At 40.1% G+C, this 19,095-nt stretch overlaps 1 protein-coding gene across 1 annotated transcript in view; it reads right to left on the bottom strand.

Annotated features, from left to right (window-relative positions):
* Positions 1-8,227: 8,227 nt before the first annotated feature.
* The window catches only part of LOC109306979 (vitellogenin-2-like), a 27,046-nt gene continuing 16,178 nt past the window's right edge, over positions 8,228-19,095 (bottom strand). The window contains exons 24-36 of the mRNA XM_019530604.1: positions 18,892-18,984; positions 18,444-18,494; positions 16,894-16,986; positions 15,180-15,392; positions 14,951-15,093; positions 14,288-14,426; positions 13,593-13,728; positions 12,861-13,044; positions 12,398-12,492; positions 11,827-11,924; positions 10,846-11,005; positions 9,248-9,409; positions 8,228-8,558 (exon numbers count right to left, since the gene is read on the bottom strand). Of these exons, the coding sequence (XP_019386149.1) occupies positions 8,446-8,558; positions 9,248-9,409; positions 10,846-11,005; positions 11,827-11,924; positions 12,398-12,492; positions 12,861-13,044; positions 13,593-13,728; positions 14,288-14,426; positions 14,951-15,093; positions 15,180-15,392; positions 16,894-16,986; positions 18,444-18,494; positions 18,892-18,984 (1,680 nt within the window). The 3' untranslated portion in view covers positions 8,228-8,445. The remainder of the gene's footprint in view (positions 8,559-9,247; positions 9,410-10,845; positions 11,006-11,826; positions 11,925-12,397; positions 12,493-12,860; positions 13,045-13,592; positions 13,729-14,287; positions 14,427-14,950; positions 15,094-15,179; positions 15,393-16,893; positions 16,987-18,443; positions 18,495-18,891; positions 18,985-19,095) is intronic.

The following is a 19,095-nucleotide window of genomic DNA, read 5'->3' as shown; positions in this document are numbered from 1 at the left end:
CCTTTGGAGAGCAACCATTTTATTTTCAGTAAATTTGTTGGGGATTTGTTTGCAGCAAGCCCACCAAAACCACAAAGGACATCAAATAGTCCCACCAAAACCATAGAGCCTGCCATTTTTTGCAGAACCTGCCTGAATTTGCAGTTTCTGCGATAATCAAACAATAGCAAATATGGTAGGCTCCTAGTTATATGGCCCAGGCTGATTGCTGATTTGTTCACATTTAAATGGCTGGTTATAAACATTATTACTTCAGTAGGACTACCTGTTTGTGTAGGGGGAGCAGGAATTAACCATGGTTTATAATAAACCCAGGACTGTTATTTTCAGTGTTTTATTTGCAAGCAAAAATACTACAAATTTTTAAAGAAAGTACATATTACAGTTTGTTTCAATATGGAAAGATGATAAGTAATTGGTTTTACAAAACAGAAAAGCAAATATTATCCAAAGCGGACGATTTAGTTTTACTAGGTTATATTGTTTGGTTGAACTGGTAGGGCATTTTTATTCCATCTAATTTTCTCTTTTTTGTAAAGTTTAAAATTGTGTAGCCACTGTGCCTTGAGCTGAAGTGGCTTCTGAAGAGGAAAGGGCTTTTTCTAAATACAGTAAATATTTTACTAACCTATCTTCTGTTTAACAGTAGCACTGATCCCAGGTCCGTGTTTTCTTTTCTGCTTGTTGAAAACTGATGAGGTAAGCTTTTTGTGCCCTTTAAAATAAAATGTCACTCTGTTCAGAGAGAGGAAGACAGAAAGCCTGAGCTATGTCTGTGTCTGCACTGAACAGATTTCAAAGGGGAAATTCATCGCTCCATCCCCTGCACAAGGTAACCAGCTTTGGGTAAGGAACTGTGTAGGAGAGCTCATTCCAGACAAGCTGGAACAGCAGCTGCTGCCTCCCTCTTCCCAGCGTGGGGGTTCTTGGCCAATGCATCACGTTTATGGATTCCTTAGACCTCCCCTGGCTCCCCAGCACCACCTGGCAGTTCCCAGTGATATTGCAGACATGATGGACTAGCTGAATCAGGTCATGTGGATATAATGATGCTTAGTTTAATTAAAAACCTTTAAACACACAGTAACACCCCACCTTCTGCTGGGGTCCTTTGGATTAACATGAAAAACAGCACCAGCTCTTCAGCATTGCTTTTATGTCCATCACTACCCCAACCTTACCGTTTATGTACAGTAGGAGCAGCAAAGCACAGTGTGACTTCCTGAGCTCTCATATTACTTTAGCTCTGCTTTTATCTTACAATTTTAAATAACTTTGAGAGCTCTACAATACTTTGTGGTGTATTGAGCGTTTAGAGTAATTTCCTTACAATAAAGTAGCTACGTCTACAGAAAGGGAGTGTGTAACTATTAGCTTCTTATTATTAGTATTCAAAGGTTCAAACGTGATAACACCGTATCCATCTGAAATGGAACCTTCATTTTTTTTGGAAGCGCAGTCTAAGGCCTTTGCTACGGCATGTCAGGTGTTCTGGGAGGCCTATCTGTAACCAACAAATCTTACACTTGGAACCAAAAATGTTACTTGCAATCTCTGTATTGTCAGGGTGGGCATTTGCCAGGTCTTTTTTGCCAAAGGCATTATATGGTTTGAAGCACATTTCAGCTAATATGGCCACCTCCCAAATAAAGACATCAAACTTTCTACACCTATAAATTAAGCCTAAACCATCCTTTTCTATTTGAGTGCACTGAAATTTGGTTTTTGGTGGTACTGGTGACACGTGAAGCACTGCTTTTCAGTTTTGACCAAACTGCATAGAAGACTTTGTTAATACTGTCTTGGACTCATCCTTGGACAACTTAGGGTATGTAGAAACTTTACATTCAACCAGTGGAATCATAGTTCCACCAGTTCCAGCGCTCTATGGACAAGCATACACATTACACCAAACATTTAAAGAAATGGCAGATATAGTGGAAATCAAATGGGGTTCAAACATCTGAGTGAAAGAGTATACATAGCCCCAGTCAGTTAGGACTGCCATGGCGCTTTCTACTGTTGTAGCCCAAGTGACCGCAAACCTCTGACTCTATCAGCCCCAGGGTCTTGGACAATGCAGCTCCTCTCCACAGTGCCCCTCATCGGACTCCCAGCTTTAAATGCTGCCCCCTACTGCACAGCTGGGCAATGGTGGTGGCAGTTAAAGCCCAGGTTAGGAACTGGAGTGGGTTGGTTGTTTCCTCCAACTTCCCAGACTGAAGCCCCTGGTGTTAGGAGTGAATGGGGCTTTGCCCAGCTACTCCATCCCCCTCAAGGGGTCTGTCACTGGTTCCCTCTGCTCCGAAGGGGCTGCAGAGAGAAGCTCCCCCCCACCACCCACAGCACTTGAGAGCTGTGTGCCCACAACTGCATGTGCATGCTGCTTTGCTGGTCCCCAGTCCTGCTGGGGATGGAATTGTGGATCTGGGCCCAATCAAGGGGGACCTGAATCTGCCAGACCCCTCCTCCTCCCACCCCAAACAGCAGGGAACGTGTCCCCACTGGGACCAGGAACCCCCTGACCTGCCTCCCTGTGGGGACTGGAGACCCCAGACCTACCCCCTTGTACAGACACAGATCAGACTCTTAGAGGGGGGGCTGGAGGGTTCAGTCCCTATGGAGGCAGGCTGGACAGTGTCCATGTAAAAGAGGAGTCAGAGTGGACCAGGCACTGTGCAGCTAACCCCACGGGGACCAGCAACACCAGACCCCCAAGTACAGATGCTGGTATTCCCCTAGGGACAGAATCCCCATGACCTAACCCCCAGCACAAACACTGCCCTCCCCCAACCCCTCCCTGCCAAAACTTCCTCCTGTAGGGAGGACCCCCTCCCATCTCCCACAGCAAGGACCCCAGCCCCACAGGCTCTAGGCATGTGGTATACTAGCTAATGCTGAGAGGTGTCTGTGTCTCCAATTTCACTGGGACAGGCAGACAGCACTTAGTGCTTTTTTGAGCTAATCAGCAGGGTAGCTGATAATTTCCCTGGAACAAGCTGTTTAAGAAGAGCTTGAACTAATGAGAGAGGTTTTAGTTTTCCGGATGGGCTGATAACACTGTGGTTTTATCACCCTCCTCCCTCTCCCCGCTTCCTGGTTTGCAGCCCTGTCAGGTTTGCAGATAGGGAGAGGGAGATTGCAAAGCTCAGTATCATCAACTGATACATGCACTGCACACACCCCCTTTGCCTCAGAGACCTAGCCAGGGTCTGGGGTCTGGCAATACTCCCACCCCTTGAGCAGTGTGTGGGAAAAAGCCTGGGACCTGCAGGCAGGGTGAGGGTTTACACCTCTCCCTAATCAGAGGTTTCTGCCAAGCCTGGCCACATCCCACTGTGCTTAGCACTATGGAAAGGAAGGGAGGGATGCTCTAGCACCCTTTGGCTTCTAGCCTGAGCCACTGTAGGCATGTGCCTGCATTTCTGGAATGAAAAGGGAATGTCTATCCACCTCCAAATCGGTTCAAGCTTTGCAGGTTAGACTAACCTGCAAAGATTGAATCAATTCAGGCTCAGGCTTTCTGAATGTCTGTCCCTAGCCCAGGAGCACAGGGGAGCCTGCAAAGCACACTGGAGTGCCTACTGTGCCTTCTCTTGGATGGATGCTTTTGTCATAGTACCACAGCACTGGGATCTCCCTAATCAGTTCCTTTTGCTTGCGAACTCCTTTATTAGGATTTACAACCCAAGTTCATTGAACTTTTGCTGATGCATGCAACTACACATTGCACACATTTCCAAAGTAGTTTACCCTTCCAAAGAATCTCAATATTATTTGTTAGTTGGAACAAGTATATTAGCAATGGCCTCAACCATCCTTTGTATATCTTGTTTGGTTAATTTCTCTTCCAAGAACGTTATTTCCCTGACTTTTTTGTTTGTCTAGTAATCCAGCACCTCTGACTCTTCCAAGACCACAGTCACTGTCTTCTATTGTTTTTCCCTCCATCAAAATGTTATCTATGTATATCATAATACCTGCTAGAGCACCAAAAATTGTGGTATTTTTCCACTGAAAAAACCTTAGATGCCAAATGCAGCCCAAACGCAATCTGCAGAAACAGCATCTCCCAAATAGGGTATTGAATATGCACAAACATCTGTTGTTTTTCTGTGAGCGCTTGTCAGAATTCTGCTGACACATTCAGCACAGGAAAGTGTTTGGCATCCACCACATCCCAACATTTCTCTCCTGGTAGATAGTGGAAAATGTCCTCTTGTTATATATGTAGTTGATTCTTTTGGGTTTTTTCTATGATAACCAACACATATTCAACTTGTTAACGCTTTTACCTGCTCTGTGATTCTCAGAGAATTCAGCTCTTTTTTATTTATTTTTTTCTTTTCTTCTTCTTCTTTTTTTTTTTTGCATCTGCAGAAGAGCAAAGGGAACTCCCCTGGAGATGTGCGATGGGTAGCTGGGTCCTTTCAGCTGCTCTGTCCTCTCATAGCTGTTTCTTTGCCTCTGGAAGGCATCTTCAAACACACCTCAACTGCTTGGTCCTTGTCTCAATGAATGCATCCTCTTCATGAGATGTGGGGTTTGACAGACTTTTATCTTAATAATGGAGTTTTGTTCCCCATGTACTACTATATATTTTATATTTCCAGTTTCTTACTTACCATTTGTCTAGGCTGCATGTTGCTTTAACATAAATACAATCAAAATTCTAAGCCATGAGTTTTACGCATTTACTTTCTAACACCTGTGACTTTTTGTTCAGAGATACTAGCAGTGCCTAGCCATTACTTTAAACGTTTACTTCGCTTTCAGCTTCATATTCTAATCATTTGGTGCTGTAGCGTAGTACATTACTCACATGAGGAATCAATCTGAGCTAGTCATGCTATCACTGTCTTCTTTGTCCATCCTGCTCACACTTTGCTATTGCTTGCAAACTCTTTCAAAGTTATATAATTAATTGCACTTCTCCTGTATATCAGGTATCTTCCTGGCTTATGTCAGTTTGTCACAGCACATGCATCTCCTTGTGCTATTCTTTCTCCCTTTGCCTTTGGGTGCCTATACACATGCTCTGACAAATTCTGATTTGAACATGTCAAAGCAGACTTAATTAATCTAATTAGAACACCCCAGGATGCTGCAGTGTGGGGGTGCTTTAACTAAAGCTCATCAAATGAGTGCCTGCGCTGCCATTTTGAAATGCAGGTTGCTGAATATATGAGATACTGTATCTAATCAGAGGGCCCTTTGCATCTTAGATCTCTTTTTACTATTAATTTGAATTATCATTCATATCTATCCATGTTACCATCCTCCATTTGTTTCATTCCAGCCTGCATACCATGCACTCCACAGCAATTCTAAATGCTTTGTCAAGGGTCACAGGTCTTCCTGTACTGTTGTACCCTCCCTGGTACCACATCTTTGTTTAGGTATGTCAGAGCATACATCGCTGATGCTGTCTGTAATAGCTCCCAATGGATCTGTCCTCCATACATTTGTCTAATCCCTTTGTTAACTCAATGACAGCAGCTGCCTCCACAACCTCTTGTGGCAACAAGTTCCATAAGTTAATCACATGCTATGGGAAAAAGTACTTCTTCTTTTAAATTTAGCTCACCTTAATTTCAGTGGGTGTACCTAGTAATCCAGATTCAGACTTGATGAATAACAGATCTCTATTCACTTTATTTACCCCTTTGCAATGCTGTTAGTTTTTTATGAAATCCCTCCTTCCTCCTCCCACCCCACAATCACCAGCCTTCTCCTTTCCAAACTGAAGTCCTAGCCTTTTCAGTACCTCTTAGTACAACAGCTGCTCCATACCCCTAATCATCTTTGTTGTCCTTTTCTATACCTCTCCATACTTTTTCTAATTCTACTACATACTTTTTAAAATGTGGAGGACAGAACTACACACAATATTCAAGATTTATACATGGGCATATACAGGGATTTATGATACCCAACTTTTTTGGTCATTGTTACACATTGGGCTGATGTTTTCAGAGACCGATATTCAATGACTCCAAGGTCTCTTTCCTGAGCTGTAACATCTAGGTCAAAAACCAGCTTTGGGTATGTATAGTTGAGGTTGTATTTCCCCATGTGTATTACTTTGCACTTGCCAACACTGAAGTTCCTCTACCACTTCTATTGCTCATTCACTCAGTTTTGCAGCTCTTTCTGCAACTCCTAACCACCAGTTTAGGACTTGACTGCCAGGAATAATTTGATATCATCTGTGAGCTTTACAATTTCAATATATACTTGCTTTTCCAGGTTACTTATGAAGATGTTGAACAAAACTAGCCCCAGCACCAGTTCCCTAAGGGAACCCCACTACTGACCTTCCTCCATCCTGAAAAATGAACATTTAGCCTTGACCTTGTTTCCTCTCTCTCAACCAGTCTGTGAATGAACTTTCTTTCCAAACCTATGACAACTCAGTTTTTTAAGAACCACAAGAAAGTTTTTTGAAAATCCAAATGTATTACAGCAGCTGGATCCCCCTTGTCCACATGTTTGATAACATCCTCAAAGAACTCCAGCAGAATGGTGAGACAAGATTCCTAATTTGCTGCAGATAGTTGGAAGACTTGCTGGTCTGCTGATCCCAGGATTGCCTCCAGAGCTGTTTTTAAAGATGGGTGTTATAAGAATCCAGTCTCCTACCTGAGACTCAATCAGCTGTCCCAAAATTGCCCTCTTCACACACCAATCCCAAACTCTTCTTGAGTTTCTCTACAACGTTTCTGAATCAGGCATTGTGAAAATGTATGAGTAATTGCTGCAAGTTTTGCTTTTTAACCAGCACCGATTGCTTGCATGGAGTGGCGTCCTGTCAGAACCTCCTCATGATAACTTCCACATGACCAGAGTTTCAGCTCTGGTGAGGCTTCTAGCTGCCCCGTTCTTCCATTCAGTATTTGTTTGCTTTCTATTTCCTGGTACCAGGAATCACTTTGAGACAAATTAATTCAGTGTCTCAGTTCCAACTGCCTCTGATTTATGTAACATGAGGCTCTTAGCAGAATAGTGCCTTATGTAGGATGTGCTCCCCCAATATCCAGTTCAGTAACAAGAGAAAGTCCCAGTAGGAGGAGCATGTTTTCAGATCCTAGCCATTCTTTAATCTCTTTCTTAGGGCATTTATACATGTGGTGCTGGGGCAGGGGGGACTTTAATTACAGCAGCTCCAAGAGCCACTTTAAATAAAACACCTGGAGCATTTTATGCATCAGCATCCCCATGTTGAAAAATGGCAGTCGGGTGCTTTAACTAAAGCTCATTGAATGATTTTAGTTAAAATGCCCCTACTGTCATTTTTCAGCGCAGAGATGCTCAGACACAAGATGCTGGAGTCTGCTGGAGCACGGTAATTACCACACTCCAGCAGACTTAATTAATCGAGTCTGCTCCAACGCACCATAATTACAGCGTGTTGGAGCAGCCTCATGGCTCATGTATAGGCACACTTAATGCCTAGAGCCGGTGGTATAGAGACTCCAAATCCACTCACTGGTCACAACCTCTCATGCTCTGAGCTGGTGGGGCAGGGATGTGGAATCTATCGCTCAGCTGTAGCTTGTCTAGTTCAGCAAGGGCTCTGATCAAATGCCCCTGAAAGTCAGTGGAAAGTTTCTAAATTGTTTTAGCACTCTTGGATCAGGCCCTGAGAAGCTAAAGGCCTGCTTTTAGCACAGGGAGAAGTCTATGGCTAAACTCCCACTGATTTCAATACTGCCAGATGAAGCCTCTTGAGTGAATTAATAAATAGTTTCAGCTGTTGAACTTTCCATCTCTACATTTTTGCTATATTCTTACAGTAGCATTATGCCCAAACAAGCAGGCATAATTTCATCTAAAAATAAACAGTAGCCAGTAATAAAATGGCTAACTGAAATTCTGCTGAGTGGGATGCTTTTGAATCAATCAGCTAAACACAAAGGGTGAAAACCTATTTCTGTTGAAATCAATGAAAAAACTGACATGGATGTCACTGGGACCAGGATTTCACATGAAAGGTACAGGAGTTGTTGGATGTAATTCTGCCCTCACTACTTCTGGTTTCACACTGATGTACCTCACTGACTTCTGTTAAGATGCTCTTGGTTCATGCTTACCTAACAGCAAAATGAGACACTTGGTATGCTGCAGTAAGAGGCAGAGTTACTCAGAATGATGGAAGTGTGTGACAAGAAGCAGAACAGACCTCTTAATTTCTATATACAGTGAAATAAAGAAACCAGCATTTCTTTTTGAATGCAAAAATTTATTAGGAAATCAGATGTTTATGAATTTTCAGAAGTTTTACAATGATAATGTTGAACATTTTTTTAGATCGTCTTTAAGAAGATTCAGTAGGACTTTAAACACTTAAATTAACAACTCTATGCTTGCCCAGGATGAATTTTCTGGCATCATAGAATAAAAATAAACACTCAAATTTCCGCATATGCTGAAATGTAGCCTTAACTAACAGTGAAGGTCCCTGCATGAACATGCGGTATGGGCTTCAACTACATCCTCTGTATCCTCAGACTTCTGGTCAAGCTTCATCTGTCCTTCAAGCAGGTTGGAAACTGAATCTTGAAATTAAGTAAAAAAGGATGATAAACAGAATTAGAGTGAGAATCATTTTATATGCATCAGACTGTATTCACTAATACACTGCACCTGACTTCTCATTGTCATGCACATTTCCTCTAAGTGAAGGTAAAGTAGGCATCACAAGAAACCTAAATGCAATCAATCAACTATTAAAAATGCCCAGTGATTATAATTTTCACTTACAATACTTCAGTTTAAATCAATTATTTTTTTTTTAGCAATGTCAAATTAAAAACTAAAAGAAAACTACCCTGTACATCCCAATATTCCTGAAATCTCACTTGCTATTTTGAAGGCCAGTTTATACCTGCTCCATCACTGACAAAACACTAATAATTTCAGTGGAATCAGGACTGGGTCCAGAGACAGAAACTGATAAAAATTAGATGACATGAAATACCCACTTAGCTATGTGTTTTAAATGTCATTCCTATGAAGAATGTTATAAAACCAAATCAGCATTTTGTCTTCCACTAAAGAAAGTCTCAGACACTCTGTATTAGAAATTAAGGGCCCTGCTTTCTAAAGTACTTACACACATGTATAACTTCAAGCATACAAGAAGTCCTACTGAAATCACTGCTTATGTCTGAGACCAAGTTGAATCAGAATCTACAGTGCTGAATATTAGGGAAGTTTCTGTACCTTAGGATTTTTGTTGACTTACCGACTGGGACACAATGGAAGCCAACTGTGACTGGGGTAGTCTCAGTTGGTGTGCACCCTTTCACACAACGCAGCACAGGCTCAGTTGAATAGCATTTTGAGTCCTCTCCCTCAAGTCTAACTGTTTTTTCAAGTTTCACAAGTGAACGCTGTAGTTTACATGCTGCAAAAAAAGAAAAAATACTTGTGTAAAACACACAACATTTCTTCAGACTTCCCACTTGATAGTGATATTTCACAAATACCAAATGAACTGGCCCACCTAAGACTATATTGAAATCATATGTAAAACAATATCACTGACTACTTTCATTTCCTTTAGTAAATCTGATGTGCATATGGATACAGGAAGCTGATTTCAGATGGAATTTTGAGTTACTTCTAGATGAATATGAAGAAATGCAACTGGATTTTTAATTAACATTAAAAGGGATAAATTGGCTCACTGAGTTAGTGTAAAACCTGAGTTTAATAGACAATAGAGCTCAGTCTTAAGTAGAAAAAAAAATCAGGTTGTGCCTAAATACAATAATCAATACAGAATGGTACAAATATCCTGGTCATTCTAATTAAATGCAGCTGCTTATGCATGAATCAATGTATAAAGATGCACTCCTTGTTGCTTAATCAAATAGGTCTGATGTACGGTGATCAAAATAGTCTGTTATTGGACCTCAACCTAGTCCTGACTTTCCATAAGTGTATGTTAAATAGAAGTATTATAGTGGGTAATTAGAGTGTCAAATCTTCATTACAAAGGCAAATAAGAACATAAGGAAGAGAAAATTAGTAAGCAAATAAAAGCTGCCTATTCCTTACATTCCAATGATGGGATGATATGATTACAGTATATGTAGCACATTATGTGTACACACACACATACACACAAACACACGCACATGCACTGACTGCATCATTTACACTGGCACATCAATCTGACAGGACTATATTTCTAGGGCCACAATTCATCAAAACACTTTACTCAAGTGCTTAAAATAAAAAACGTGCTTGTCTCACTGCTTATGGGCTTAAAGTTAATGAAGCTAGTATAAATCATGCTTTGACAGAAACTAAAGATATATCTCATTGATCCAAAACTTTTAATTGTTACTAATTGTGATTAATATTGGTTGGGAAAGCAATGATGAAATACTGATATTTCCACTGGAAGGTACAGATTTGAAACTGAAACAGCTTGTGGGAATTTGTCAACTTCAACAAAATTTTCAGTGGAAATGTTTTGAAAAAAAATGAAATAGGGCATTTTATTTCTTATATTTTTCTCTTGCTTCAGCTTCTAATTTTTTGTAACTTTTAAAATGTAATGATTTTGATATGAATAGCATTGATATTGATATTATTGATGCCAATATTGTATATGGTTCAATTATCTAAACAAAACCTCTGTGAGGCCTATTTAATGTTTCTGTATCAAAATATTATGGAAGTTTTAGTCTCCAAAATTATTTTGAAATGTAAGTTTCTTATAACAATTTGGGACACATTCTTTTTTAAAAATCTCAGAACTTCCTGCAAGATAGAAATTCAATTTTCTGACCAACTCTAGTAAATACCACAATATATTTATTGGATACATACTGCCAGCACAGGGGGCTTCTGAAAGAATCCAGGAGTGAGCAAAGTTCACTGCATCTTTAGCTATGGATCCACTTGGTGTCCGATATTCCTCTTCATTCTCTGCATCATATTTTCCACAAATACCGCATGTTTTTCCAGCCATCCATAAAGCAACTTGAATCTTTGTTAAAAAAACACAAAGGTTAATTCAAGTTCATATTTAAGAGATAATGTCAATAGAATAGAACTTTATGAAAGTGGTTTCCTGATATAAATTCAGGGGGAAATGAAATGTAATGTAAAGTCACTATATTTATTTCTAAAGACCATGATATGTATTCATTTTTTGTAATAATAATTTTCCCATAATTTTCAAGGCACCTAACATAGTTTGGTACACTATGCCCTTTAGAAAAATCCCAGTGTCTAGTTTATTGATTGATGCTTAATATTTTGTCTGATGGATGTTTTTATAATAGTTAAATTAGCAACTCCTAGACAGGACTATTTAGACAGCTTTTCTATTAGAATTTATGAAATATAATGTGCTTCTGCACACACACACGCACACACACGCACACACACACAGAGAACAAGGATCCATTTTTCTAGCATCCAGGTTTCTGACTTCTCTTTGTTACAATGCTACTACCTGTGAGACTTATGGTACTGACTGATGTCTGTGAAGCATTTTAATATTATTAGATTAGAAGTATTATAGAAGAACAGGATGCTATGCTAACTAGAGGTTTTTATCTTGATTTTGCAGTTAGCTTTGCTAACCAAGACCCTTACACCTATGCTAAAGTTCCATTTATTTTGACTAAGTGTGATTTCTGAGAGCAAGCTTGGTGACTTCATCAATAAATGACTTTATTTAGCTACAATAGTCTTGTAATATGATTGGTCAGTACAGAGTCTAATTTGTCAAACTGTGGAATTTTATAAACGTTCCACGGTATTTTGTAAACATAAAATCACTAACATAGGAGAGATACATACCTTGAATTCCTGTCCATCAAAATATAATTTATCAATGCCATAGTCTGGGGCTACAAGTGATAGTCCTTCCCCCTCACTGTTGACTGTTACAGAAGCACCTGTAATAAAGAAATACAAGTGAACTTTCTTCAAAGAAGGAAGTTATAAAACATACCAGAATTTTATAATTACGTAAAAATGCTTTGTTCATCTTTATTTTTTTCTGTTAGAGAAACAAAATACACTATAAAATAGCTTAGTGTTTGCATGTATGGAAGGTAAGAGTCCTAATAGTCACATTGTCTTCATTAATTTGTTACTGTTTATTTCTCAGAAAAATAATGAAGCCTTTTAATTGTTAATCTAATTCCCATATATTTTTGTAGCTATTTAAGGCCCTGTGTTTATAAACACTGTTATGCAAAGATGTATTCTGAAATCTTCACTGGTCCTAAATTGAAAATAAAAGAATTTACTTCATGCAATGTCATGGCTAAGCTAATGGAAATATCTCTATTGAAGTATTTCTTTTCTCCTCTGTTTCCCAACACATAATTTAAAAATGGAATAAAATGTACATGGTATCACCTACCAGAGCCAGTTGTAAATGAGATGTTTGCTACGGGGGTTTCAACACCATTGACCCTGAGTTTGATAAGTCCACTTTCAGGATACACGTCCATTTCACTTTTAAGAGAAAGAAAATTAATTTATATCCTATTCTGATCATGTCCATGAACACTCTGTATATAAAATATGGTCTCTCACTAAACAGCACTGATTGTCTGCATTATCATATGCTTCAATATTTCATCTTTATAAACACATTCTAGATACTTATAATATATACCTATATTATACATACTTAGATATAGGCTAAGATTATCCTCAATTTTCCTATGTATGTTATTCAGTATAAATGTGAGACAATTAAGGGAAACACTTATGCAACTTGGGTTTCAGATTCATCAATGTAATGATTCCACCTAAGCCTTTATTACATCTGGATGAGATAATAGCTTTGCATTATCAACATAAGGCCAAGAATTACTTACTGATGACCAAGCTTGATATTAAGTTCTTTCAGGTCAGACTCTTCTGAGTTCTTTATCATTACCAGGAATTTCAGTTCTGGGCTACAATCCTGAGCCAAGATGTGATAGCAATTTGCAGGCATCGAGTAGTTAAATTCAACTCCATTGAAAGTTGTGATGTTGTCGTCAGAAACTGAACACTGAGCTGGTAAAAAAAACAAGTCCCAAAACAAGTGAATATTTTCCTTTCCATAAGGGAGATCTATTTTAATGCCATGTCTTATTTTAAACTCCATAATGCAATATGAGTGAGGCAATATGTATTTTTCTATAGAGATATTGAGTTTTCAGTACCCACAATCTCCATTATAGGTATGAAAAAAATATAACCTCACACCTTAGCAAAATTAGATTTTTGGCAATTAAAAGGCTATCTGCTCAGATTTTCCACAAATATATTCAAAGTTGGGTCCTGTATTTCCATGGAAGTCTATCTTGACTTCAGCCAATCTACTGGATCTGAAACAACAGCATCATGCACTTTAATGTGAGTAGTTCCTTGGAAAGTTTAACATTATGGGATTTCTTTACAATATACAGTGGATTCCCTCCAACTTGAAAGGATTTAACATTGCTGTGGGGAGTTAGTTATTTCTTAATGAGAGAAAAATAATCCCATGTAAATCTCAGAAAACATGAATTAGCAAGCAAGATTGTCACAGCTCCCGCCTCAGATGCCGATTAACTGCTGACCTTTAAGAGTCTCGAGGATTGCAAACGGTGCTGCAGCAAAGACATTCCAGGAAGGAGACTGCACTTCTGAAGATGGTACGATTGGATCGAGAGGGAGGGGCACAGGGAGCCTGACTGCTCTGTCATAAATGATTATCTGAAAAGGAATAAGAAAATGAACTAAAAACAGAGTTGGGAGAGCTATTGACAGTAAATAAGCTATTGGTGATTTCAGTCTCTTTCTCTCTAGATTATTTGTAGATAGGCTGCGAAACAATTTCTGTGAACATAATTCAGGCGATCCACTGCCCACTAGCTACTCACTGTGACTACTGCTTTTACTATGCACTTATGATATGCAGTCACTATCCAACTAAGCTATAAGAGATTATTTCTACTTTCTGAATGTATTACTTCCAAAATCAGAAGGAATTTCTAAGATGGCTGGCCAAACACTTTTGGAGCAATTACATATGCAAAATGTATTTAGCATGAATATTCATAGAAAATCATTTTCTGTGAACAAAATGTCACTGTATGAATATTCTTGGAAAGCAAATAAAAGGGTCACAAATAACCATAGATCAGTTCATTTTTCAAATTCTTTTTTTTTTTTTTTTTGCAGAGTTGGCCTAGGTCTAATTTAAAAGTAAATATTTAGCCAAGCATTCTGTCAGGTGAGCTATGCAATTGCAAGGATTATACTTTATATTTACATCAGGCAATTTGACGACAACATCGCAAGTCCTTGGAGAAGTTAGAGCCACAGTCATCTTGGCCTGCTGAGAAGGATTTTTGTCTGTTTTTTCTGAGAAACCTAACATAAATGCAGTTCCAGGGATGAATGAGTAAAACCTTAAAAAGGAAAAAATACAGGTCAGTTGGAAGGTCTACACAGACTACAGATACTCAGATATTCCCTATGGACAGAAAGCACATGATGCAGACAGCTGACAATTCTTCTGGCAGAGCTGACCTATTCATTAGAGCACAGCTAATGAAACCACCTCAGATGCTTTCCACACATGCACTCAGCCTCAGGTTAGCAGACACTGGGGTTGGAGAGATATAGATGGGGACAGGGACGCGAAGGGGAAGGTGCATGTCCATACTATGCTGTTACGTCAGTGTCAGCCACTACATGGTCCTTTAGGGGACGCTGACAACTAGCCTGTAAATGAGAACAGTCCACAGGAACCCGCACCAGAGCCCAGAGCAGCGTAAAGTCATCTGGAATAGCAGTAATGCCAAATGATCCCTGACAAGCTCCAACCTTGCCCCCTGCTTTACTGAACAACATCTCAATGGAGCACAGAATCTGGTCTTAAACACTGCAGAAGCTGTACTATACAATACTGGAGATGACTGAAAAAACTTACCATTGTGCAATTGCTTTGACTCCTGAAGGAACTTTAGACCACTCTAGTTTCATCTGTACAGCTGGGTGATCAGCAAACCGACCAGTTACAATCTCTGTAGAAATTTTGTAGTCCCGACAATCCTTGCCCCATTTCAGATAAGCCTATGAGGAAGAGAAAAGCATTCACTTTTTTTAGGTACACTGATTGTTTGGGTATGTATGTAGCTGTGTAACATTTTGAGACTTACTGCTGCTTTGTGAGAACTGATGACTGAAGCATCAGCACAGAGTTTCCATCTGCCTGATTCTGTGATGTTTGACACAAATACTTGTATCCTGGGTCTGCTGGAGTACCAATCTGAGTACAGCACAAGCTGGAAGCCTGCCAGCTTCTTATCATTTTGGACAGCACGAAGAATAACAGCCAGTACTGGTGATGTTTTATCTCCCAAGAATTTAAGCTAAAAAAAGAGGAGCAGAATATATAATAATATGCCACGTTATTATTAAGAAATCATTATAGAAATATTAACTTCATTTATGATTTAAATGTATGTAAGTATATGTATTTGTGTGTGTGCACATGTACAAGTGTGTGTGTAACATGAATAGGTACATGCATCTACACACAGACACACTGTATTTATATATATAGATGTACAGATATATAGATATATAGATATATAGATATATATATATATATGCAATGAGCAAAACTGGTCATTCTTTGCTAAAACCCTATTTGTTATCAACGGGTGCTCTAATAGAGTGAGGATTGAATAAGGGCTGTGGGATTTAGAACACAGAATTAGAGTAAGTTTGTTTTCCTGTAAATGGATAGGGGGAAAGATCTCTGGCTATGTTAAATGAGCATATGTTATATATACTATCTATTGGTAATATTCAGCACTGAGCTTTGGAGACCAGCTGTTGCTGTGTTTCCCTCTGTCTTTCTGGTTTTTATTTTAGAAGGCAATTGCAAGCTTTTGGGATACAGGGACCACTTTCTTGTTTTTTGTTTGAAGAGCACCTAGTCCAATGAGATCCTGGTCCTACGTGCTACCACAAAACAAATACCAATATTAACCTCAGCAGATTAATCCTAATAAATGGTAATAATCAATGTTGTATTTAAGTAGCCCCAAGCCATTATTTAAAAAATTAGTAAATAATGTGCAGGTTGCTTTGAGATGATCTACTGCAAATGACTATAAAGCCATAAGGCATACATTCAAATTACATGAGGCACAAGGAACTGAGGGTCTTCTAGCAAATTACATGTTAGATTAAAAGATTTATGCCACAGTCCACCTCCAACACCTCTGGAAGAGCCCACAGTTGGGCGGCTGTGCCTCAGGCATGCACAAGTTCTCTGATGTTGCTCCATGCACAGAGATCATGATCCATCTTTTTTTGTGGCTTTACTACTCAAAGGATATAGGAACAAATAGTCCCAAGGCTTGGACCAGTAATTCTCAACCAGGGTGATGCCAGATCTTCTGATGGGAGATATGAGACATGGGGAGATAAGAAGATAAACTAGGAGAGAAATATCGTCTCAGGCTTCTCTCAGCCTGAATGATTCCCCATCCTTACTGCCAGGCTGCTCTCAAAAGAGGCAAGCACTGTAATTTATAAATTAGTTTTTGAAATTGGGTGCTACTCAATTCCCAAAAGCTATGAATGGGAGCCTGGAGTTTAGTGAAGAATCCCTCAAGTCCAGTTCAGGGTACTTCAGATCACTGGCTTAGACTGTAAAAAGAGGCTCTTTGACATCTCTGCAATGTAAGGGAAGGAAGGTTTCTTGCACAAAAATCTTCCCCCTGGCCCTATCATTATACTGACTCATTCACTCTATTTTTCCTTTCCCATTGTACCAGCTGTGCAATAATTTCAAATTCATACAACTCTGCCAGTCTCAGGTATCCATACACTGTGTTTCTAAAAGACTAAGAGACTGACCCGGGAAGTTGCTTTGGAGGTGTCTTCCATTGTAGAAGAACTGGAAGAGCTGCTGTTGCTAGTGTTGCCACCTGAAACGGTCTTCTTTGGGTACTGCAAATAGAAAAGCAAACCATCCTGAACAGATCAATTGAATAAAGTTGTTCTAAATGACCCTGTAAAATACCCTCTGTAACAATCTTCTATTGATTTCCAGGAGGTTCTAATTAAGTGCTTATTGTCAATAAACTTTTATACCAAGACTGAGGGGCTGAATTATTTCAAGATATTTCAGTTTTTTGTGATGTTTCTGTATGTAGCCTGCCAATCCTTGATTGCCCAAGTAGATTTGACTCACCTAAACAAACCAAAAATCTCATATTTGTAGATTTTAATGGTATTACTGCATACCTAATTTATTCACATGCCAAGGCTTTTCAGATTTAGGTTCTAAATAAAATTTATTTTTGCTTTCTGTTTTTGAGGACATTTACACAGTGCATTCGGATTCAGATAGTGCCTCTGCTTTAATGGCTGTGACCACGCAGAGAATTAAAACACCAAAAACAATTGCAACACAATGTCTCCACTTAATGTGGGAGCAGCACTGACCTCATACAGGGCTGTCCAACCTCTGAGTGGCTGAGAGCCACAGTAACCCCAGCTACACACTGATGGTCCACACACCCCTGGGCCACATGTTGCACCATGTGAACTCCCCCACTACACTGCATGGACCTCTGGATGGGTCATGCTGCACCTCCCTCAGCCACTCTGGCCCCCTGCCTCGCAATGTAGTATACCAGCTCAGACACCACACCAGGTCCCTCCAACATCTCCAGCCATGGGATCCCTGAACTCCAGAGGGTGCACCCAGAGGTGAGGTCATGCAGCAGAAGCAGAAGGAGTCCCTGGGACTCTGGCAACAACAGCCAAGGTGAAGGAGGCATGGAAGGGGGAGTGGTGCACAGACCAGAAGCCCAAGGGCTGCACATTAACCCCTCAGGGGCCACAGACCACCTGTCAGATAGCCCTGATGTAGTACATTTCTTTTTGGGAATTTGGAACCTGATCCCATAACACACCTGTTTCTGTATCCCGTTACCTTCCTGCTGACTGCTAGTGTGTGTGTGTGTGTGTGTCTTGATACACGAGGCCCCTAGGATACATCTTTTTCTAGATGTTTATCATGCTTTATTTCTCAGGTTAAAGCTATTGCTAGTGTAAATTGTCAACAGCTGTCAAGGGCACCTTTGCCAGGCCTGTCACATTATGTAAACTTTTGATGGCAGATACTTCACATGAGATTAGTGTAGTCTTGCACTTTGCCCTCCACTCTGAAAGAGTTCTGCACCCATTTTACACAAGCAGAAATGATTTCATGAGATGCATGGCAGGGGAGAATCTGGCCCTTTATCCTTCTATATTTTTTGTGGAATACAGTTATATATGTAGGCATGATAAACACTGTAAGAAAGGGGCAGTCCTTTCTATACAAAGTCCATCGGGTTTTTGCCCTGCCTGTGCTGGGGAAAAGCCCATCACATAATCCATAAACACAGAATGCTTACCTTCTGCCAACGTGTCGACTTGAAGCGATACTGATAGATCTCTGGAAGCCCCTTTGGGGGGAGGGACGAAAGTCAGAAGCAGGACATTTTAAAAGCCTTATACTTCAAAAACAACAGTGGAAATAAATATTTCAGGGACATAATTTCAGCAATTCCATGCCTACTAGAAATTACTGGTAAATCAGCAAAATGTGGTTGCTCAGGTGGTCTTTAACAAGCGTTCAAAGTAGTGGAACTTCTGGAGGGGCTTTAAAGTGGAGGCTGCATATTGAAGATGGGCTCTTACTGCAGATTAGGCAGTATCTTACGACTGCATTCTGTTGTATTAATTCCTAATTTTCTGATTTTCAATGCTAAGTCACCTGACGTCAGTAATGGAAATCACACACGTCACCACCACCACCACCACCACCACCACTCCTTCTACTGAGCCACGTGAGCTCATTACCTGAACTTTAGAATCCCTGCTCTCACTACTGCTGCTGCTGCTGCTCCCGCTGCTGCTGCTGCTGTCACTGCTGCTCCCGCTGCTGCTGTCACTGCTGCTCCCGCTGCCGCTGCTGCTGTGACTGCTGGTCTCATTGTCTTCTTCGCTGTCACTGTCCATTCCCCCTTGAGAGAGATGCTTGCTTCCATGTGGCCCTGCCACACT

Source organism: Crocodylus porosus, unplaced genomic scaffold, assembly GCF_001723895.1.
Source record: "Crocodylus porosus isolate Cpor-Errol unplaced genomic scaffold, CroPor_comp1, whole genome shotgun sequence".
NCBI classification, from domain to species: domain Eukaryota; kingdom Metazoa; phylum Chordata; order Crocodylia; family Crocodylidae; genus Crocodylus; species Crocodylus porosus.
Note: the sequence above shows the minus strand (reverse complement) of the source record. Positions and strands in the feature narration are given on the sequence as shown.